General features: G+C 39.2%; 1 protein-coding gene across 2 annotated transcripts in view; it reads left to right on the top strand.

Moving 5' to 3' along the window:
- Nucleotides 1-11,578, top strand: part of GPATCH2L (G-patch domain containing 2 like) — a 56,407-nt gene extending 44,829 nt beyond the window's left edge. The window contains exon 10 of one of the 2 annotated variants that reach the window (XM_033107664.1): nucleotides 1,250-11,578. In XM_033107664.1, the coding sequence (XP_032963555.1) occupies nucleotides 1,250-1,410 (161 nt within the window). In that variant the 3' untranslated portion in view covers nucleotides 1,411-11,578. The remainder of the gene's footprint in view (nucleotides 1-1,249) is intronic. The other variant, XM_033107665.1, reaches the window with a different exon arrangement.
- The last annotated feature ends 12,232 nt before the right edge of the window (nucleotides 11,579-23,810 follow it).

Here is a 23,810-nt window from a genome sequence, read left to right as displayed (position 1 = left end):
GGGCCTGGTTGTGTGATTTTCTACCATTTTCCTTATTGTCTGCTATTAATTGGTGACACTGTCATGTTGGAGGCATGGGGTGTAACAGCAGGAACACAGAGCTTGGAGTCCAGTACCTGAGTTTGAACCTTGCTATTTAACAAGCTCTGTTGTGTCCCTAAGAATTTAACTGCTTCTCTATGGCTCAGTTTTCAGATCCAGAAAATGGAGATGACAATGCCTGCTTCTAAGAGTCTGCATTAGGAAGGAAGATTACGTGTGTAGTATTTACATAGTGCAGTGCCTCATACAGAAGTGCCTAATAATTGACAGTCACTGCATTATGCATTTGTACTGCTGAGTTTATTCATTTGTTTAATTAAATCCATTTTCTCCGGTAGAGAAATACTTATCTTACTTAAATCTTACCTTTTAAAAAAATAATTGTTTTATTTTCTCAGTTAGTGTTGACATTCAATACGTTATAGTAGTTTCAGATGTACAGCATAGTGATTAGACATTTATATAACTTAATGAGGTGATCACCTGGATAAATCTAGTTAGCACCCATCTGACACCCTACATACCGTGTTTCCCTGAAAATAAGACCTAGCTGGACCATCAGCTCTAATGCATCTTTTGGAGCAAAAATTAATATAAGACCCCCTTATTTTATTATAAGACTGGGTATAATGTAATATAATATTAGTAATATAATAAATACTGGGTCTTATATTAATTTTTGCTCCAAAAGATGCCTTAGAGCTGATGGTCCAGCTAGGTCTTATTTTCAGGGAAACACGGTAGTTATTACAATATTATTGACTATATTCCTTAAGCTATACTTTACATTCCCTTGAATATTTTGTAACTATCAGTTTGTACTTCTTAATCTCTTCCCCATTTTCACCCCTGCAAACCCCCTCCCAGCTGGCAATCATCAAAATGTTCTCTGTATCTATGAGTTTCTTGTTTGTTTGTTTTGTTCTTTAGATTCCACATATAAGTAAAATCATATGGCATTTGTCTTTCTCTGTCTGACTTACTCCACTCAGCACAATACCCCCTAGGTCTATCCATGTTGTTGCAGATGGTAAGATTTCATGATTTTTTATGGCTGGTAATGTTCCAAAAGAAAAGCCTTATGTGGGCACTTGGGTTAATAGGGCATAAGATAAAAGGATTTAAAAATTTTTACGTTGAAGTATCTCATTCTAATTTGTCTCTCCTTGATTTTCTTTCCTTTCTACTTTTGTAACCCTCTTACCAGTTCACGTGGATGCAATGGAGTCAACTGCACCAGCATCACAGGCCCAGAAATCTCCCAACTCCGAGTGGTTGGTCAGGACCTCTGCCCCAGAGAAAGCTGCTGATTCAGCTTCAGCTACGTTTTTTAAAATGCCACAAGAAAAGAACCCTGGATGCAGCTAGAGAGCAGTATTTCACCCCAGGAGCCAACGAGGTGTTGCGAAACCATTAGACTTTGTATCATGTAGGCTTGCATATCTTAATTGACATCCCAGCCCATTCCCCATCAGGACTGGGTCCTTCCTCTTTGAACAAAGCAGTGGACTCTTTCTCTTAGAAAATCATGTTGTGGAAATCCGGTGTTTTTTTAAAAAGTAAAGTATTGGGGCAGCAATTTTTTTTTTAAAAAGGGTCATTTTATGCAATATTTGTTACATTGCTATTACTGTCTCAACAGTTACCTACAGCTCCATTTACAGAGCTGTTGCTTTTTTGCAGGTGTGTCTTTTCTTGAAAAACTAGTAACTGCTTTTGCATACTCTCTGTGTAGAGCTTTAATATCATTTGAGGAAGTCCCAAATGATATTAATGAGTCAAGACTTGTGTGTGGAATTGTGTTTGCAGGAGGTAAGGCTTGCCTCTGAGCCTGGCCTCGATTCCCTCAGAGTGCCAATCTGATAAATCCACCAAGGTCTCAGTTTGGAGACTCAGAAGACAACACCAGCAGCATGGGACTTGGGAACTTCTTCTAGTCTTCTTGATGGCCTAGTGGGACCGCGAGCAGCTGCACCTATATACATATACACACAGATTAGTGTCATGAAGATGTTTTAGCTGTACAGCAAACTGAAATAGTCAGTGGATTGTGTCTTAATACTTCATGTTGCAGTGTAAGCCTTTATGTACTAAATGGGACTTTTATTGTTAGTTTATAGGTCAATAACCTGCAGCAGAAATTCATACTCTATTATAATAATGGCTTCTTGGGGCCATACTTTGGGAAGGAAAAATGTCTTTTGACATGCTTTTTTTCTTTGGCCTGATCATCACGGCTCAGCTGCATGTAGAGTTATGTATATAGCGATGCCTGAAGTTGGATGCTACTTTGTCAAAATGAGGAATAAGTGACTGCCTACAGCTGCTGGAGAGAAGCCACGCTTTCTAAAAAGGTATTAGCAAATGTGTCTGTCGTTCAGGGGCCTGGTTGACAGAAGGGCTCTCTTGTGGTACAAATAGAGTGCATTTACTCTGAAATGTACCGAAACTGCTCTCTGAGTGCCCACTGCTCTGGTTATGTTCTAGAGGAGCTCCCACTCTGCCTGGGTAGTTTCTGTGCTTAAATAGGTTGTTGAGTGGGACAGAGCCTCCTTTCCCTGAAGCGCAAATGTCCCTCTTTCTCACACAGAATGTAATGGTAGGCTGCTCTGTTGTGTTCCCTTTTAAAATCAATGGTAGCTCCAGAATTTCCTTGTCTGTGGTAGGTGTACATGGTTGGAGAGGGAGACTTAAGCTGGGTTTGCGTAGCACTCTCCATAAGCCTGAAGACAGGCTCTCCTGTCATAGTGAGTGGACTTCCCTTCCCTGCAGGCTGCACCCACAGCAATGTAGAAGATGCAGTGTCTGCTGAATACAAAATGGCACTACTGAATTGTTTAGTGATGAGGGTAGGTTTTATGGTCATGTGCATTCTTAACTAGTCCCCACAGTGTCCCGAGACATACATTTCGAACATAATTTGTTGGATTTAAGGGAGAAATTCATGGACATAATTTTATTGTCTTTGTACTAAGCTCTGTGGCTCATACAGAGATTGGTCCTGTGATCATGGCCTGTTAAGACCTCCACATTTCAGGTCGAATCTTTTTTATGGCACGTTGCCTGGCAATTCTCCTTTTTACCTGTGATTAAAAATAATTTATATGTACAATTTTATGTTTTAAACATCTCTGTGACATAAAGGTAAGTGGCTGCTGCCATTTTACAGAGACAAGAGCAGTCACAGTTTAGTGACTTGCCCAGAATCGCTTAATCAAGCCGGGATTAAAATCCCAGACTTTCATACTTTCTCTGCCCTGGGTTGTAACCTTGATTTTCATTGGTCGACCTGTGTCACTCTGAGAGCCTTGGTTTTGAAACAGTGTGCCATGAATATGTTACATCCTTCTTGGGCATGCTTTTTACATAGTTTGAATCCTTTCAACAGGGATCACCCACAAATGCCATATCTACCTATACTAAGTAGGGGAGACAAATAGTTACCTAAGAAAATAGCAATTAAGTACACAAGTGCTTCGCAACACAGGTTTGTAAATTGTGTTCCTGTTTTAAGCTGCTGCATGAGCTTGCTTACAGAATTATTAACCAATTCATTCTGGTTGTTTTTGTATGAATCAATTCCAGAAGAATAACCTTAGAATCGAGTGTATCTTGAATTTTAAAATTTAAATCTCCTTTTTATATGGCAAAGTGTATAATGTGATAAATTAAGAAAGTCTGTTACCTTTCAACAAAAGATATTTCAAAATCAGGTTTTGTAATCTGTTGAAAAAACTGATAGTATGACTTCCTTTGAGGATAATCCTTGAGCTCACACTTATTTGATCTGCTCACAAGTAACAACTGCAGCTGAGTTCCACAGTTTTTACTTCTTTCAGGGTTCTGGTTTATCCCAGCTGGCTGCACAGTCTGCCTGTCTGAACCCTAATCTTGTGTATTTTCCACAATAGGCAAAAGTCAAGATGTTATCTATTACTGCCATTCGTAAAAGTTAGTTTTGCTTATGAGTTTAAGGGAATTTGAGATTATTTTTCAGCTGCAGTATTTTAAAGGGAGCAACTTCATTTGCATCAAAAGTCTTGTGTTGCTTTTTGGTTAAGAACTGGTCAGAGGAGGAAATTAGTAGCTGTTTACATGGTGCCAAATTTGGGAGGGACAGAATATGATCTTAATATATTGAGTGGTGCATGCTTTTAACCTTGAAATCTTTAGAAATTGAATGCAGTTGAAAATTTCAGATGATACTGTTTTGCTGGGCTATGAAACAGGCTACAAAACAAGGCCATTTTGGCAGCAAAATGACTAAAAGCTGAAATAGATCTAATTTGTGATGCTGACAGCATTCTTTGCTAAGTAAAACTCCCCACCTAGAATAGGTAATTAAACTATTTTTGAATGCCAAATTGATTAATCTGATACATCTTTGCACCTTGGAATCAGAACACAATCTAGTCCACAGCATTGGAAGTTCCGATGCTGCAAAGCAAAGGAGCAGAGTTATCACAGAAGTCACTTAGAGTTGGACAGGTGACAGAGTGTCACGAGAAAGGAGCTAGGCTGGCTTGTCATTGCTGATGTGATGGGTTCTCCACTTGGGCTCCCGGCGAAGGCTCCAGATCTTTGCTTTATTTTGGCTTCATTACCACGCTCTGTGTTACCTGGGGAGGCGCCTATGTAAAATCCTCAGCATTAGAAGCCATATTCGGTGCTCTGTATGTCTGGTGAACCTTATCTGAGCTGGGATGAGAACAGAGTGGCTTTCTCTTGCAGCTGTGGATGCCGTCTCGTTAGGGGTGTAGCTTCCAGGATGTGTCATGGTTCATGGGATGGTGGGCAGGATGGTAGAAACAGTTTGCGCTTGCTGTCAGCTGCTTCCTTTGTTAATGCTTGAGCTGTCCGTTTTACTTGTCAGTATTTCCTTATTGCCCACTCCAGTCATGACAGTTGTTGGAGTTACTGATGGTGGCAGCAATCAGGAGGGATTCCTGCCCCATCAGAAAACTGGTATAGAGGGGAAAGGTGAGGAAATTGGCAGGTTCTGCTATTAGCGCTAAACACAAAGTGGCCGGGAGATGCTTTCACCTACATGAAGTTCACAGAAGAGATGGACGTCAAATGCCTGGAAACGGCAACATCGGAAAGAAACAAGGAAAATGAGTGATGTTGCTGAAGTGTGTGGATTTTAAGGTTTTTAACAAGCCCAGAAAACAAACTTGCGACCAAAAGAAGAAATTTTCCTGCCACTGCAAATAGATATAGCACTTGGTAAAATTGCCAAAATTAGGGAATAAAAAAGTTTCAAGCACAGTATTGAACACTGGGGGTCCTGAAGGTGTTCACCAAGGAAAGCAATCTTGGTGAGGTCCAGAAGTGAGAAGAAGGCGAGAGGAAGAGAAGGGGAAATGCTTACAGGGGGTCCCTGGACCAGCATCAGCACATTCTTGCCGCCCCAGACCTACTGAATCAGAAACAGGGTGGGGCGCAGCCGGCTCCTACTAGCGCTCCAGAGGACTCGGGGGCACGCTGACGTTTGAAAACCACAGGCTTTGCCACAGTTAAAAAGAACTGTTTTAATATACTGGTAGCCCCCTGAGCTCTGAGGTGCTCTTATATTTCCCTCCATGTTGTATAGAGATGTTTTGTGTATGATTCTTTGCAGAAACTGTTAATGTCTTTATTTCCCGTACTTTTCCCCTCAAGCTCCTGAAAGATCTCCTGGAAATACCGAGAAGGGATGATGTGGAGCAGAGTGCCGTCGAGGCTGTATTTAGATGGATGGAAACAACCTTTTAAAAGTGGATTAAAATATAATCACGAATTTTTAGTTTGTGAGTGATAGTCATTTTTCAAATGGGCCGTAAAACATTTGTGTAAGATACTGCCATCCATGATTTTGTGACATTTGTTCATTACATTGTAATTTCATGGGTAAGTGTCATGTATTTTCTGGCGTCATAATGGTGAATGAAGCCCTTAAAGTATGGCTCACAAAAATGAAAAAAATAATTGGAAGAAAAACCACCCTGCGTACATAGTGTTTGTAATAAATACCTGTCGAGTTATTGGTAATCTTGCTAGGACTTAATCTTAGTACTTCAGAGCATGTAAAAATCAATTTTCAGTTATCCCACTTAATCATACACTGTTGTCTTTGTTTTACATTTCAGGTAGTGTTTCTGCAGGGCTTGGGGACCAATAGCAACAGCACATACATTTTTTTGTTGTCTGACTCGTGGATCCAACGTGGTACTCCAAAGTTTTGAAGTGAAATCATGACCACTTTTTTCTTTAGATTTTAATCTGTATGAATTGTGGCAGGGCCCTACCTTAGTACCAACGCCTGCGACCTCAAGTTCTCTCTCTCTGGCGATATGTGTGGCTAAGGAGGAGTTGAGTATCATTTCCTCAGGTGCTCATGTGGTTTTCTGACTGGGTCTTAATTTATAAAGGTGACTGAGTGACAACATGGAGAGGTCACTGTCATTGTAAGGAAACTTGAATGTTACTTATAGTTCCCCTAGAAACAAGATACATGGCCCATTAATTACTAGGGCCACAGGACAAACACCAGCTTTGGGTCAGGATGCAGAAGACAGGAGCAAGAGGTAGGTTTAGGCCAGAGCCTTTATCAGGGTTTCCTGAAAGGCAAAGCAGGGAGGGTAAACAGCTTAGGAATGGCTAGTTGGGCTGGTTTGAATACTCCCAGGGCCTTTGGACTAGAGCGTGGTCTCTAGTTACCTGGTACCTGGCTGTGGGATGATTGCTTCCCGGGTTGTACAGGCCGGATGGAGGAGGTAGGGCTCCATCATACCTGCTCATTTTGCAGATCAGAAGCTGAGTCCAATATTCTTAAGAATCGGCTAGCCCTCGGAGGGGTAGTCTCTCCCCAGCTGGAAAGGTTTCTTAAGATATCAAAACATCATAATATATAGAAAATAAAAAACATGGTTAATACACATGTGTAGGCTGCTTAGCTCTCACTTCAATTTTTGCAGTCTTTTAAAGCACCATATAATTTTTCTTTTCCATCTTGGAAACCAGTTAAAAGTACCTCTGGCCAAAAACATTAGTGTTATTAGATATTATCCAGGCGTGGGAATAGAAAAAGATTTTTAAGATCTAAATTATGAAAATTAATGTTTTCTTTCTCTAGAAGTGAGTTCTGACCCTTGTTTCTAATTGAAAAAGGAAAAACAATGTCAGAGAACTTAGAAATGGCCTTAGTGGATTTCACTTAAACCAACCCATTTCGCTATTATAGATTCTGTATCTCTTTCCTTCCAGTTGGCCATGTATTGCTCCATGAAGAATCTGCTGATTTCTCCCACCCCAGAATCATGGTGACATTTTGAATCGCTCTCAATATTTATTACAACTTCCCACCTGTTGTCAGCGATTGCAAACTGTGGCCATTTAAAATTCTTCTACCCTTCTTCTCAACCTCAGCAGCTAATCTCCCCCCCGCCTTAACAGATAACAGAGTATTAGACAGGGGCCCCCACTTACACACCTTCACGTACACTCTTCCTCACCTTTTTTTCTCCTTGCAAGGGCCTTCCCTGCCCAAGACGAATCCCTTGTATGTCCTAGCCTCTCCCCTGATCATATAGACGCCTCACTCAATCCAGCTACAACTTTGCACTCCTCACACGTACAGCTTTGCATTTAAACATGTTCAAAGACTCCGTCTTCTAACAATCCCGTTCCTCAACCCTTTGAACCGCTTGACTACCGCTAAGGTGCTGCCCTCACCTGTTCTTTCTGCCCCTTAGTTCGCAAATCACGCAAGTGGTTTATAACCCTGTGGTTTATAACCCTGGCTGCACGCTTACGACCACCTGGGGAGGTATTTGAAAATCCTAATGCCCCCAGTCAAATCAGACCAGTTACATGGGGATAGGGGGGAGGGGCAGGCTCCAATCCTTACAGAAATGTACAGCTGGGGCCGAGAACCTGGCCACTACCCTCGGCACTGTTAAAATGGTGCTTGCTGGGTCCACCAGTGACTTCTAGTTGCCAAAATTTAGTCTAGGTTGATCTTCATGATTTGATGCTGTATAGCCATATCCCTTTTGGAATTCTTTCTATTCTGACCCTGTTCTCCCCTGGTTTTTCTCCCACTTTGCCCTTTCTCAGTGTCCGCAGGTGGGCAGTTTGGTCAGTAGTTCAGTCCAGCGCAGACTGAATGTCTGTCTGCCCTCACCTCCAGTACTTCAGTTCACGTCCATGTGCTAAGGAGTCCCTTTGTCATACCACCTAATGCACTGACTTGAAGGACAGACTCAGTGAAGCATTTACATTTATTACTAATGACTGCAAACTTCTAGGAAAGCATTCTCAAGATCTCTGCTCCTTCCCTCACGTCTATTTGTTCTTCCTCCAAACCCATGGAGGTAGGAAGAATTGCAAATCACACTAGTCAGATTCTAAGATGGATCCACCCGTTTACTAACTCATGGAATTGTTCATGAAAAGTCAGGCTTGAACTGGGGTCCCTCTTCTGCTTTCTCCTTTCCAGGGTCTTGGACTGGTAAGGAGGCCTGGGCCCACTTCTGCACGCAAGGAGGCTACCCTCACCTAGTGCTACCTTCAGTTTTTTACTGTCGGCTGCTGGTAAGATTTTAGTTTGGGTTTAGGGGGTGAGTCAGACCCAGTTCCTCACCACTTTTTGGCCTTGGGGACCATGTTGGATCTTACTTTATCAGAGAACTTGTTATTGGGGTTTCGAGCACTAGCCCGAAGAATGAAACGTAGAACTTGATTTCCTACTTCACCACCGTCACTGCATGCTGCTTCTGCTACTGTGTAGAGGTTCCACCCTCACCAGAAGGGACTGTTCCTGGCTTCTTTGAATCACTGGTTTCTAATTCAAAATCTGGGATAGGTGGATCTAAATAGTGGTCATGTGCCTCGTCCTAGCTGTGGGAAGTGAGATTGAGGTCGTCTGGAGTATTGAGCTTCTATTGGGATGGATGAATTCCTTAAATGTAGGAGGGCAGTTCAGATGCTGGGCAGCTGACACAGGTCCACGAAAGCCACAGCCCTGTTCACTGATTCAAAAAACGTTTTTAAGTGTTCAGAGACCTCTTGAGGAAGCGGGTGGCTGCCCCAAGCAGGGTATTCTTAGGTTCCTTAGATATACTCTGCAAACTCTTGAAACCAGTAGAACCCGTTCCAGAGATAATAATAATAATAATAATAACTATTTACTGATGGATTATATGCCATTTGTCAGTAGCATCTAACTTAATCCTCAACAACTCTAAGGTAGGTACTTTTATCTGTTTTAAAGCAATGAAATATGCTTACAGTTACAGCTTAACTTGGTCCAAGTCACATAGCTAATCACTGTCGGCCAGGATTCAAACTCCGAGGCTGTTTGATGCTAACGTTTCCGTTATCAGCCAATACCCTATGTTGCCCCTTTTCACAGTAGAAATGAACTGTTGATGGCCATGTATATCTGAAATAAACTGCGCCCTGGGCCCAGGGCTGGTGTCTGGTGGCACCATTTTACTCCATTTGCCTGTTGCTCCTGGTGGGCTGTTCTCTATTAAAGCAACTGTGAATGGGCTCATCTCGGTGCCTAAAGCACTGAAAGGAGATAGGCAACCTCTATGGCATTCTCTTAAAACAACCTATTCTTGTTTTTGAACATGTCTAAAGCAAAAGTCAAACAAATCTTCCAAACCTATGGCAACGGAAAGGTATTGTCCTTTGTGTGCCAAAGCAAAACTGATCCATGAGCCAAGAGGACGTGTATTTTGAGTTGTAAGGGTAGTGATGGGCTGTCCCGAACATCCCATTTTCAGACTGTTGCTAAACAGCTCATAGAACCGCTAGCAAAATAGCCGACTTACCAGTGTTGGCCTTTGTAAATGTCCCTTCTTTCTGTAGATGTGTGTAACACATTTTCAGACAAGCACTCCGCTGACTGCTGAGTATACCAAGAGGAAGTCATGAAGTTCATGGTCTGCTGAGGAAGAGACAAGGAAAGCAAATATTACAATGTAGAGTGATAGGTGTCGAGGTAAGAATATCATGGTATTTTGGCAAGAAGGAAGGCACTCAGACTGCGCAGAGGGAAGGTTAAAAAAATACTGAGCCAGGTCTGGAAGGATGCGCAGGAGTTAAGAGAGGATGAGGTTATTCAGCATAAAGAGCGCGGTTTGTTCAGGGCAGCGCAGGTGTTTTGGTGAGGCTGGCATCTGAAGGATGCAAAGGAGCAGGGAGAGGCAGGCAGGAGACAGGAAGTGAGGGACCCTGTGTTCACGGGCTTGCTTGTGGATTTGGAGTGCTCCTACCATTCCTCTGTGGTATAGCCATGGAAACCCTACTGCAGGAGGCCCATTGTGCAGACAGAGCTGGAACTCAGATGGGAACAGGTTTGTATCTCCTTCATTCCCGCCCTGAGGTGTATGTTACCAGGTCCACCTATTTGTAGGAGCTACTGACATGCTTGAGAGTAGATTAAGCTGAATTGGAAATACCAGTTTATACCATGGCTGACGGATTCCCTCGTGTCTTCTATCATGATGCCAGTCTGAAGTTACTTCCCCTGAACCGCCTTATCTTGGTAGAATTGAATGTACTGTGTGGTGGCCCGAATGTCCAGTACTGTTCCTTGGAACAGAGTTGTTCTTGTCAGTGACCAGTTACGCATGTCGGGCTTTGTTTCTCAGTAGTGACAGTAAATGTGTGTTGATCCAGTCACACATTTTAGATTGGGGACTTCTGCAATCTTTGCTATTTCAAGGTTACAGAAAGTGTCCATAGGACAATACAGCTGGCCCACACTAAGCTCTGATCCCATGATTTTGGTCTCATGAATACCATGGTCTAAGTTAAGTTAGCTAAGCTCTTTGAAACTGTGTAAAACTGAACCAAATGAGTGTTTGGGGCCAAAGTGGTGACTTACGACTCTTTCTCTAGTGCTGCACTGTAGTACGACGCAGAGCCTCCTCTCCATGTTCTTGAGAGCTCTTGATTCAAAACATGGTTTTTTACAAAAGTCTTTTACTTTGAAATAATTTTAGGAAAGTTGCAAAAATTGTACAGAGCTTTTTCCGCTTCTGATGTTAACGTATGAGCCACGGCACAATTATTGAAACCAGGAAATTAACATTGACACAGTTCTAAGTAACTAAACTATATACTTTATTTGAATTTCACTAGTTTCCCCAGAAATGTCGTTTTTCCAGATAAGGATTCAATCCAGGATCCATATGTACTTGGGACTGTTTCTGAACTTTCTATTCTATTCCACGGGTCTATTTGTTTGCTTGTGCACAGTACCACACTGTTTTAATTGTAGAAACTTTACAGTGTGTTTTAATGTCTGGTAGAGGTAGTCCCCTCTCCTAATTTTTTTTTTCAGTGTTTTCCTGGCTATTCATCTATGTTTCTTTTTCTACGTAGACTTTAGTATCAAGTTGTCTAACTCCATAAAAAGGTGTAGTGATATTTTTATTGAGACTGTTTTCATTTATTAACTAATTTAGGGAGAACTGACATCTTTACAATGTTGCGTCATCCTATCCAATAAAAGGGAATATATTTCCATGTGTTCAAGTCTATTTTTGTGCCTTTTCAGGACTTTTAAAATATTTCCTTGTATAGATTTTTCACATTTCTTGTTAAGTTTATCCCTAAGTATTTAATCTTCTTTGTTGCTAGTAAATGGGGTTTTCTCTGCCATTGTGTCTTCTACTTGGTCATTGTTCTTACATATGAAGGCTATTGATTTCTGTATGCTAATTTTATGTCCTGCTCCCTTACTGAATTCTTTTACTTTGGGGGATGGTTTTATCATTGATCCTCAAGGGTCAAAAAAAAAAAAAAAAAAAAAACCAAACAAAAAAACAAAACAAAAAAAAGCAACAAACCTTTCTAAAGACACAAAGCAGTGGCAAAAAAATGGAAGAATCTATAAAGGTCAAAGTGACATGAGAACTCAAACCTTGGGAGGCAGGTAAGTGAAAGCTATACCCTCCAGGTATCTGCTGAGACCTGGTCCCCTTGAGCCTGTGTCATGGTGCCTGTAATGGGTGCAGGATACAAAGCAGGCCCTGTTCAAGGCAGGGAGTTTAATCTGAGATCTCCCACAAAGCAAGGATCCTCAAAGTGCTACACTCACAGCGAAAACATTAGTAAAAAATAAAGTAGCAATAACAGGAAAGATATGAGCCTGTCTTGATTTTGGCCTTGTGTGGAGGAAAAGTGTTTTTTCCCCTAAAAATGTTTAACAAGTTTATCCCTTATCTCAATAAGATATGGCTCAAGTTTATCCTACAGTGGACCCAGGTCAGTAGTAACCCCAGATGACTAGCAGAAGTGAACACAGATTCTCTCTGGAGGAATGAAATTTCAATCTAGAAATCAAAGAACTCCCACAGATAAAATTATAAAGAATATGGGTAGTTCACAGTTAAAAACCGTAAACCAAAGAAGGAAATAAGACACCATGAGTGAGAGTCATCAGAAACAACATAGGAGTATCAGATTCATAAACACTTGAGATATGCTTGTTAGCACAGAGTATAAACTAAATGTTTTAAATATATTGCAAGTAATGAAAGAGAGGTTTCAAAACACCAGACAACAAAGAATTTTGAAAGGGAATGATGAGAGTTAAAGTGTCCAACTGCCCATTAATTATTCAAGAAAAGGGTAAAGAGTCTTATTAATTTGGGACTTTAGATAAGCAGACATGTTAAAATATTTCGTGTAACCACTAGAAGAATAAGTATAAAGAATATAGCATTTAATATGGGTAAAAATGAATGATAGAAAATAAGAAAGGTGAGCAAAATAGCAAGCATACAATAAGATAAAATAATTAAAATACATCAGTAATAAGTGTAATAAACTCACCAGTTGGAAGATAAAACTTATAATACTGGATTTTTAAAATCCAGCTATCTGCTATTTATAAGAGACATATCTAAAACACAAAGTCACAGAAAGATTAAAAGGATAGAAAAAATATAAAAGGCAGATACTAGAGAAAGTAATGATAATCTCTACAAAATAATAAACATTGGTTCAATTACTGACAAATGGTTCAATTTGCCAGAGAGAAATACTAATTCTTAGCTAAGCTTAATAATATAGCCTCAATATATACATAAGCAAAAATTGACAGAACTAAGTTTGAAATATCCTCTTTCAGTAATTGATATGACAAGTGGACAAGAATTATTTTGAATATAGACTATTTAAACAGCACAATGGATAAGCTTGTGTAATGGACATGAATAGAATATTATATCCCCAAATTTAAGAATTACACATTATTTTCAAGCACAGGTTGAACATTTATAAAAATTAACACTTAGGCCATAAAGCAAACCTCAGTAAATTCCAAAGATTATAGTCACACAGACTACATTGTCTGATCACAATGAAATTAAAAAGTCAATAATTAAAAAAATTTTTTTCTAATGCATTTGGAAATTTAATAACATGTCTAAAGCAATGAATTGGTGAAAAAATTTTAAGGGATATTACAAAATACTTAGAACCAAATATCAAAATCCTATGCATTAACACTCTTGGAATGCAGCTAAAGGGAGAGTTAGAGGAAAATTTATGGTTTGAAATGTTTAAGTCAGAGAAGCAGAAAGGACTGAAATTTTATGAGCTAAGCATTCTACTTGCACAATTAGTAAAAGAACAACAGAATAAACCCAGAGAAGGCAAAAGTAATAAAATAATAGTGGTATGATTAGAATTCAATGAAATACAAAATAAACATAATTTGAGAGATCAAAATCAAAAATTAAGACAAAATAGGCAAATCTCTAACATCATTAATTAAGAAAAAGAGAAGGCACAACATTAGGAATGAAAGGGGATACATAATTATAGATACAGCAGAGATTTAAAAGTTAATATACTATTTTGAACAATTTTAGCCAATAAATTTGAAAGCTTAGACAAAATGGACAAATTTCTTGTAAGGTATAATTTACCAAACCTCAATCACGAAAAATAGCTTGATTACTTCTATAGCATTAAACAAATCTAGTCAGTAGTTTAAAATCTAGGATTGTCTATTGTTTGTAGAAAGATCTGTGTGATCCACCCAAAATGCTGGACATATCTCTGTCTAGCTCTTTCTGGAGTTAGACATGCTGATTGTAAAATTGATTGGGAAGAACAGATGAGCAACACTAGCCCAAGAAAACCCCCAAAAGGAGCTCTTGGAAGCAGGAGGGTATTAAAACATAAAGCCTCTACAGCTGAAAGTGTGGCACTGACACATGAATTAACAGAATGACTAATGGAACACAATAGAAAGTTCGGAAATAAACCCACTTGCAAGTGAAAATTCAGTATACAGTAAAGGAGGCGACTTAAGTCAGCGAGGGGAAAAATGACTACACAATGAACGGTGTTAGGATAACGACAGCCATAGGGAAAAAGAAAATAGGATCTGTTAATACATACCAAGATAATTTTCATATTGATCAGCAGTGTAATTGTACACTGTTAAACCATAAAATTACTAGAAAAAACAGGATGAATTCCTTAGCAAACGGTCTGTGGGCCAAACCTGGCCTGAGGCCTATTTTTGGCTGCTATGAGCTACTAAGTAAGAATGTTTTTTTTCACTTGTAAAGGGTTCAATAAACAAAAATGAAGAGGAAAAGGACCTGAAGTTATCTGGTTGCAAAACCTAAAATATTTTAAATATTAAAAAAAGAAAAGATTGTCATCCCATGCTCTATAACCTGGTAGTGATGAGGTTACCTAATGGTATTTGGTTAGTTACTGCGTGATAATGCCACTCAGCTCAGCTGGGGCAGCTCTGTTCCACGTCTTTCAGTCTCTTTGGACAAGTAGGGAAATATTCTCCCTCCTTTGGGTGGAAGGGATTGTGAATTCACATGGCAAAGGGTGGGGATACAGAGAAAGATGAATTGGGGACAATAATGTAATCCTTCAGACTAAATGTGACTTAAAAATCCAGATACAATAGAGATATATTTGACTATGCTAAAACAAACAAACAAACAAACCTTCTTGTATACCATAAGCAAAGTAAAATACAAGTGATAACTGGGAAAACATTTGCAATTTATTTCACAGATTAAGGGTTAATATCCCTAATTCGTAAATAGCTTTTAAAAATACAGAAGATCCAATAGAAAAATAGGGAAGAGATACGAAGTTTACAGAAAAAACGCAAATGGCCTTTCAACATACGAAAAGATTCTCAACTTTCCATGGTTATTTGACTGTCACAACAACTGAATAAGGTAGATATTCTTATCAGCCCCATTTTGCAGACAAGGAAACTGAGTCAAAAAGAGGTTAAAGTACTCTGCCTGAACTAATAAGTAATGGTGCTAGGATTTGAACCCGGTCACGCTGGCTCCAGATAGAAGTAATTCACCATGACTAAGTGAGGCCTATTTCAGGAACACAAGGATCATTTAATACTAAGACTAGCTGGGTGTTTCCTTAATATGATAAAATATATTTATCTCAATCCAAAGCCAGCATTGTACTTAATTGAGAATTAGAGAAGCAATTTCGTTCAAGTCAGGGACAAGACAAAGATATCCACTAATCATCACCATTATTTAAAATTGTTCTGCAGGACGTAGACAAAACAATTAGACAAGAGAAAGGAATTAAAGGTATAGAAATAAAAAGGAATAGAGGATAAAATTATAATTTGCCGATGATATGATTGGATTGTTCACCTAAAAACTAAAGAGGACTAAACAAAAACTTACAAACGAAACAAGAATTTAATAAATTAGATGGCTACAAATTAATTTTCAGAAATCCATAGCCTTTGTATACACAATGTCCAATTACATGCTATCAGGAAAGAAAAGACCCATTTTATAAAAGCAGCAGAAAACATAAAATATTAAATACTTAGGCATGAACTTAAGAAATATTATTTATAGAGAACTTTCAAATGCTAATGAGAGACACAAAACAAGACCTGAACAAATGGAAAGACATACCATGTTCTTGCACCAGAACAATCAGCATCATAAAGATGTCACGTCTCCTTAGTTAATCTGTAAATTTAATGTGATATCCAATAAAAATACCAATAGGATTTTAAAAAATGATTTGCACAAACTGATTCTGAAGTTCATATGGAAAAAGAAATAAGAATATCCAGGAAAGAAAGGGATAGTGATAGAGGTGTATTAACTCTATAAATATTTTAAAATTTACATATCTACAGCAATAAAAACAGTGGTAATTTGTGAATGAATAGTCAGTATAACAGAACAGTTCAGAAATAGATCTAAATACATATAGGAATTGAATATATGATAAAAGTGGCTTTTCAATCAATGGGAAAAAGAGTATTCAGGAAATGGGGACCACTGGGTAGTGTTCTGGAAAAAAAATTAAGTTGAATCCATATTTCACTCCTTACTTTAGGACAAATTGCAGATAGTTCAAAGATTTAACATAAAAAATGAAACTGGTATGTCAACTATAATTAAAAATAAATTTAAAAAATGAAACTCCAGATGTACTAAAAAAAGGAAAATTCCTTTATAACTGAAGAGTGGAGAAGGCCTTTGTAAGTATGTCACAAGACCCAGAAACCATAAAAGAAAAGATTGCTAGATTAATCTTTTTAGAGATAAAAATTTTCTTCATGACAACAGTACCATAAGCAAATGCAAATGAGAACCTAGGTAAGATATTTGTAACTCCACCAAGATGAGGACTAAGTTATCTAATATAGAAAGAGCCCCTCAAATCAAAAAGAAATAGATCAGCAATCCAATATAAATATGGGCAAAGGAAATTAGCAGAGATATTTCACAGAAGAGAAAATACAATGACAAGCATATTTGAAAATATGGTAAACCTCACTTGTAGTAAGATAAAATTTTTGCCTATCAAAAATAATAAAGTTTGATAATAAAATGGCTTGTGGTTAAATAGGCACTTTCACACAGTGTATATTAGTATGAACTATGGAAGTTGACAATATCTATCAAAATTACAGAGGTAAATTACATCTTTTAGCCCAGTGATCATAGGAATTTTTCCTGTAGATACATGTGTATACGTGTGAAGTGCCTACCATGTTTCCCTGAAAATAAGACCTAGCCGGACAGTCAGCTCTAATGTGTCTTTTGGAGCAAAAAATTAACATAAGACCCGGTCTTATTTTACTATAAGACCCAGTATTATACTAATATTAATATTATAAAGACCCGATATATATTTATTATATTATATTATATTATATTATATTATATTATATTATATTATATTATATTGTTATATTATATTATACCTGGTCTTACATTGTATTAAAATAAGACCGGGTCTTATATTAATTTTTGCTCCAAAAGACGCATTAGAGTTGACTGTCCGGCGAGGTCTTATTTTCGGGGAAACACAGTATGATCAGAGCTGATCATTAGAGTTCACTAGAGAATCAGGTTCAGGGCACACTCAAGCGCAAGAGATTCTACAAGGCCTTGAATATCAGGAGATGGGATCATTTGGGATCATCTTAAAAGAGGCTGCTTACCACATGGAACAATGTTTTAAAAACCCAACTACACATTGCTTTCAGGAGGCACATTTTTCATGTGTAGACAAAGAAAGATTGAAAATAAAAGATGGAAAAAGATACACCAAGCAAAGACTAACCAAAAGGAGGCTGATGTAGCTATACACATATCAGTCAAAGTAAATATAAGTTGAAAAATATTACTAAAGATACAGAAGGACATTTCATAAAAATAAAAGAGTAGAAGGAAACTTCCTTATACTAGTAAATACAGTAGTACCTTGGTTTTTGAACGTCTCCGTTGATGAACATTTCAGTTTATGAATGCCGTAAATTTTATGGATCTATGGTATCATTAGATAGTAAAATTCATAAAACTGCTAAATAGTAAAATAGTAGTAAAATTCAAAAACTGCTAAATCTGCAGTTTTAGGGGTTGATTTTAAAGGTCTGGAGCGGATTAATCCATTTTGCGTTACTTTCTATGGGGAAACTGTGCCTCCGTTTTCGAACGTTTCAGAACTCAAATGGTTTTCTGGAACAGATTGTGTTCAAAAACTGAGGTACCACGGTATCATGTATAAGAGTCTCAGAAAATGTTATATAGTTAATAGTGAAGTATCGAAAGCTCTCCCCGATATTAGGAATGCCTCCTAATACTATTTCTATTCAACATTGTACTAGAGATCTTCACCATTGCAACAAGGTGAAATAAAATAAAGTTAAAAGTCTGGAAAGAAAGAAAAACTGTCCTTACAGATGATATGATTGTTTATGTAGAAAACCTTTAAAAATGTGCAGTTTATTAGAATTATTAGAAATTATTAGAAATAAATAAAGCAAGATCACTGGATTCAAGTATGTAAATAGTAACTATCTGGGATATATATACATACATAGGGGGCCAAAAAAAGTATACACATTTTAAGAAAGGAAATAACTGTATTCAAATTGTAATAATATATACCAGTAACAAAAGATGAATACAACTCATGTGTATACATTTTTTGGCACCTCCCGTATATACATATAAATATACACACACACACATATGTGTGTGTGTGTGTGTGTGTGTGTGTGTGTATATATATATGGTATTTCTGTATATTTGCAATAAATAGAAAATTAAAGTTTTAAATGACATTTACAGTAGCATCAAAGACATACCTGGGAATAAATCTAATGAAAGATGTGCAAGACCTTTACAGAGAAGACATTATTGAGAGAAAATAAGATCTAAAATAAATGGAAAGTTTTGCTGTATTCATGAATTGAAAGGCTCAAATGTCAGTTCTTTCCAAATTAGTCCATTAAGGGAATGCAATCCCATTCAAAATCACAGCAGATTACTTTTTGGAAATTAGCTAATTCTAAAATTTATTAATCTATGAAAATAGTAAAGACTAAGAATAGAGAAGAGAGTGTTGAAACAAAGCTGGAACACTTACACTACCAGGTATCAAGTCTTCCTAAAAAGCTTCGGTACTATGGTGGTATTGGTACACTGATAGACAGGCGGATCAGTGGCAGACTCGAGAGGTCTGAAAGCTTGGGGAAGGGCATGTGTGGATCCCACCTCTCCTTCAAGCTCAGGACATGGGCAGGAAATACTGTACAGAGGCCCTCCCTCCTGGACTGCCAGAGGGTTCCTCCCACCCTGTGGTTTGCGGATTCTCGAGGGCTCCTGGCATTTCCCTTCAGAATAGGCCATGGGGCCAGATATGATTCTCCACATTGTGAAAAGGAACTTCCAGGGCAAAGGCCATGCTGGGACTCTGCCCCTTGGTTTTCTGTGCAGCACCTGTTCTGATTAGGAGAATTGCTCTCCCTGAGGGATGCCCGGCTGTCAGACTAAGTGGTGACCCAGGGATGTCTTTAGCACCCCTCCCCCCACCCTCAAAGGGCCTGAGCATCTGTCTGGCCTGAGGCTAGGAGGCAGGGAAGTGAGCCGGATAGACCCCCACAACTCGGGGCGGGGAGGTGAGAAGGACTCAGGGGCAGACGTGACGGATCAGCTGATGCAGGTACAGCCCAAGGCATGAAGCTGATCCTCTGTGGGGAGATGAATCCAGGGAGGTATGGAGAGGCAGCCTCAAGGCCATTCGCAGATGTTCACGTCCCACAGCCTCACTGGTCGCCTCCCTTGCAGGTCATTTGTGAATTAACAAATGAGGTTCCTGTTAGGACACATCCTTTTCTTCTAAGATATTAAAAAAGTAGCTCATGTTTTAACACAGATACAATCCTATTATAAGCCTAGTGGAATTCATATCCACTTTGTGTAGGTATGTAAAACATGAGTTGCTAAATTCTACCTACAAGCAGAAAACAGACCTCTGTACTTGGCCACTCCAGTCTGCACCAAGGGACCCTACAAAGAGTCTGAGAGTTGGAAAGCCCATTGGAGGTCATCTGGTCCAGTTTCTCTCAGACAGAGGGTTTGGTCCACGATTCCTGGCCCCAGGGAGCAAGGTAAGCATAGAAAAATGTCTTCTCGTTTCTCCTGGGCAACACCTGTAAGAAGGGGAAAGATAGCAGTAGATGATAGACAATCTTAGAGCTTTCCAGAAGCAACACTACTTTATGGGTCCAAGTGGCTGTTAACACTAAGGAGGTTATGTACTAATGAAAAGCTGTGTCTGGAACCAAAAGGATAGTATAGCCGGAGCTATCAGGATGTGACTGGTTTGCATCCCCACTTACAACACAATAAAGTAGTGTTGCTTTCACCTCACCCTGAAATCCAACAGGGAACAAAAACTCCCCTTTCTGTTAGATCCAAGAGTCTCAAGCATTTTGTTCAAATGTTGGGTTCCATTTGGGGAGGGAGGAACATAAACACGTTTGGTATTTGATGTGTGTGTGTGTGTGTGTGTGTGTGTGTGTGTGTGTGTGTGTGTTGTGTACACAAAGAAGGGTTGCTGCTTCCCTCTCACCTCCCTGCCTTACAAGTCTTTGCCTCTTTCTTTGAACTTGTAACTTTCAGCGTTGTGCCAGGGGGCATGCAGTTTCTAGCTTGTCAGTTTCCCAAGGTCATCCTTTGAGATTAGCTGACTGACTGCTGGATGCATCTGTAATAAGTCAGAGGGTTTCTTTGGCTGACTTAGTAGGCTCTGCCCCTCTGATCTGAACTTGCTGAGGAAGTCTGTGTGCGTCCTGTAACCTGTTTAGTGTCTGTAAATTCCTAGAAGAAAATGAAAGCAGATTTACTAATTCCTGGTGCCTATTCCCTCCCTGTCCTTTGGTGAATGTGAAAGGACGTGACAATGTCTGGAGGAGTTGATGGACAGAGAACCAGTGGCCTGTGGGTTGGGCTCAGAGAAAGAGGTTATCCTAGGATGAAATACAAACCACATCACATTGATTTTCCCTTTGGGGGGCCCGGATATCACATCCTTCCATTTCCCTTTAGTCCTTGCCAGCCATCGACAGGGAAGCATTAACAGGGAATAATCAATGGCGCTCTGTCCTGAAAATAAAAGGCTTGTCATGTCTCTCCATTTGGTGGAATGGATGTAGGACCAGAGGTCACGTGGCCAGCTTCCATCTGTCTCCTGACACAGGCACTCACTCAGACATGCTTTCCATCCAAGGGCTGCAGCCCACGGCCAGGTGATTGCAAACTCACCATGGGCATCAAGAAAAACAAGACTTCAGTTTCTTTGAACTCTTGTGTCAGGAGCTTGGCTAACTATCAAACATGGCAGCTTAGGAGTGGCTTTACTGAACTTTAATTTCTGGGTTACATAATGGATTGATGTTCCCTAATATGATGGATGCTGTGCTTGCAGTCAAAACAAGGTTATAGATCCAGTGTTTCATGATAGAATCATAGAAAGTCAGAATCGAAAGGGACTTAAATCTGTGGTCCAACCCTATTCCACACCTCATGTGTGAATTGCTACAATTTTCCTGGGAAACCCAGTGGTTGCTTGGACATGACTGCCTCCCAATATTACTCTTACACTAACCAAAATCTGTTCACTTCAGAGTATCCCCTCCATATGCTCCCACCTTTCCCTTAGATCCAGTTCCCACTTGGTTCCCAACTCGCAACTCCTGATTCTTTTCCATTCACAATCCTGCTAAATCTTTTTAGGTTTAACCCTTATACTTGGTTTATTCATCAAAAGCTCTGGTTTGAAGCATGAGGCTTTACCATTTAGTACTTATGCTCTTATTGACTCCAACCATATTTGTTTGTTGGAAAAAAAACCCAAGTAAGAATATGTATAAAAATGCTTAGTGAAATGTAATTCGTTATATCTAAGCTGCAGTTTGTTATAAAAGCTCCCTTCTAGAATCTTCTGTTATCCTGGTTGCCTCCAAGATTCCTGACAATAATTTAGCAATCCCATTTGCAATGGTTATCAGCATTCTGGAAAGTAATTCATCGAGGTAAGCGACTTTAATTCATTAGAGTAGATAGACAACAGGTGCACTTTTTATAATCTCTTCACTCGGGGCTTTAATTCTCTTATCAACATTTGTGCTATTCATTTCTTGGTAAAAGATTTTATTTGACAGAAAAGACGGAAGCAAATTAGGGGTGTAGAAGTTCTGCCTTCTTTGTGATAAAAATCACTATCATGTCTAAACAGTGGCTTGTGTCTGTCTTTTTTTTTTTTTTTTTTAACTTGCCTTAAACTTAACATTAAAAAGTAGAAGCCATTTTTTCATGCCCTTGGCTCTTTTTGCAAGTCTCAACTCATTGCTGGCTTTAGCCCTGTGATACTCTTTAACCAAAACCCATCTTGTGTATTAAAATATTTATGCATATTCCACTCTGCCAAGATCTTGAAGAATAGAAGCCCATGAGATTAGAACTGTTATGTGGGAAAGTGTTTTGAGCACTGTATTAATTCAAGACCCTTTGCCTCACTCAAGGACTAAAGCCCCTGCTGATAGTATTAACCAGAAGAGATCCTAAGGGTGTACCAGGCTGCAGACCCCATTGCAGACTCACATCACCCTGGCATCATGAACTTCTTTTCTGTAGCACAGCCTGTCACTGTTCTCAGAGCTTCCTGCTACTTGCTATGTAGGCCCTTGGGTTGTGTTTCTTCTTTGCACCCTCTATATTTGTGCTTGTCAGGGTTTCTCCTGTAGCTGTCTAGATTTCTTTACATTCCATCTCTCTTTCAGTGACATTTTTAGTTATATAGTCAGATTTGAGCTTTTGAGATTTTCCTAAGCATGAACCACCTTCCTTATGCTAATCATCTTTTATGTGGCTGAAATTTAGAAACTAAACACACATACGCACACTTCTGATTATAAAAATAAGTTATACATATTGACATACTGTAGACCTTTTAAAAAGTTTAGAGAAGAAGAAAACAGTTTTTTTTGTTATTGTTTTTTTAATATCACATAATCCTACCACCCTAAAAGAGGTACTCTTTGACATTTTGGTATAATTCATCTCGACATTATTCTACAAGTGTTTTGAAATTTACCTGCATATTGTAACAATACTATACATCAAACATTTTGTATTGGACATGTTACATAGTCTCCCCCATTGATATAAATTCTTTATAGAAGTGCTATATTTAATGCCTGTAGAATATTGTATACGTGAAACACATAGTTGAACACTGAAGTTGTTCCCAGGAATTTCTTTTCTTTCATAAATAATCCCATGTGAGGTGAGGGGGTCACAATCTCCAAGACTGCTTTCATTTCTGACACCAACTGTGAAGTTAGAGAACAGTTCACGAGACCACCCTTACTTGTGACATCGATTGTAAGTTTGGGGGTTCCCAAGACCACTTTGAGTTTCAATAATTCACTAGAAGGACTCACAGAATTCACTGGTAGCTATTGTACTCATGGTTATGGTTTATTACAGTTAAAGAATACAGATGAAAATCAGCCAAGAGAAGAGACACATGGGGTGGAGTTCAGGAAAATGCCAGACATGGAGCTTCTAGTTGTCCTCTTCTCATGGAGTCGGGCAGTGTTCCTTTTCCAGCAACAATGTGAGGCAGCATACCAGGTATTGCCAACCAGGGAAGCTCACCTGGGCCATGGTGTCCAGAGATTTTATTGGGGCTTCGTGGTTCACTGCCTGTGTGACTGATCTTTAGTCTCCAGCCCCTCCAGACATAGAGTGGATGCCATATGGGTCAAAGCCCCCATCATAAATCACAGTGTTAGACTGCCCAGTGACCAAAGCCCCCAGATAAACGAAGAACTCTTATCAGGCAGGGCATTCTGAAGGCCTAATCACCTCCCAATAGTTGAGGGCAAAGGCTGGGACTGCTGCTTGGGTAAGGTGAATTTTCTA

Source organism: Rhinolophus ferrumequinum, chromosome 6, assembly GCF_004115265.2.
Source record: "Rhinolophus ferrumequinum isolate MPI-CBG mRhiFer1 chromosome 6, mRhiFer1_v1.p, whole genome shotgun sequence".
Lineage (NCBI taxonomy): Eukaryota > Metazoa > Chordata > Mammalia > Chiroptera > Rhinolophidae > Rhinolophus > Rhinolophus ferrumequinum.
The sequence above is the reverse complement of the archived record's forward strand: the minus strand, read 5'-3'. Positions and strand labels throughout refer to the sequence as shown.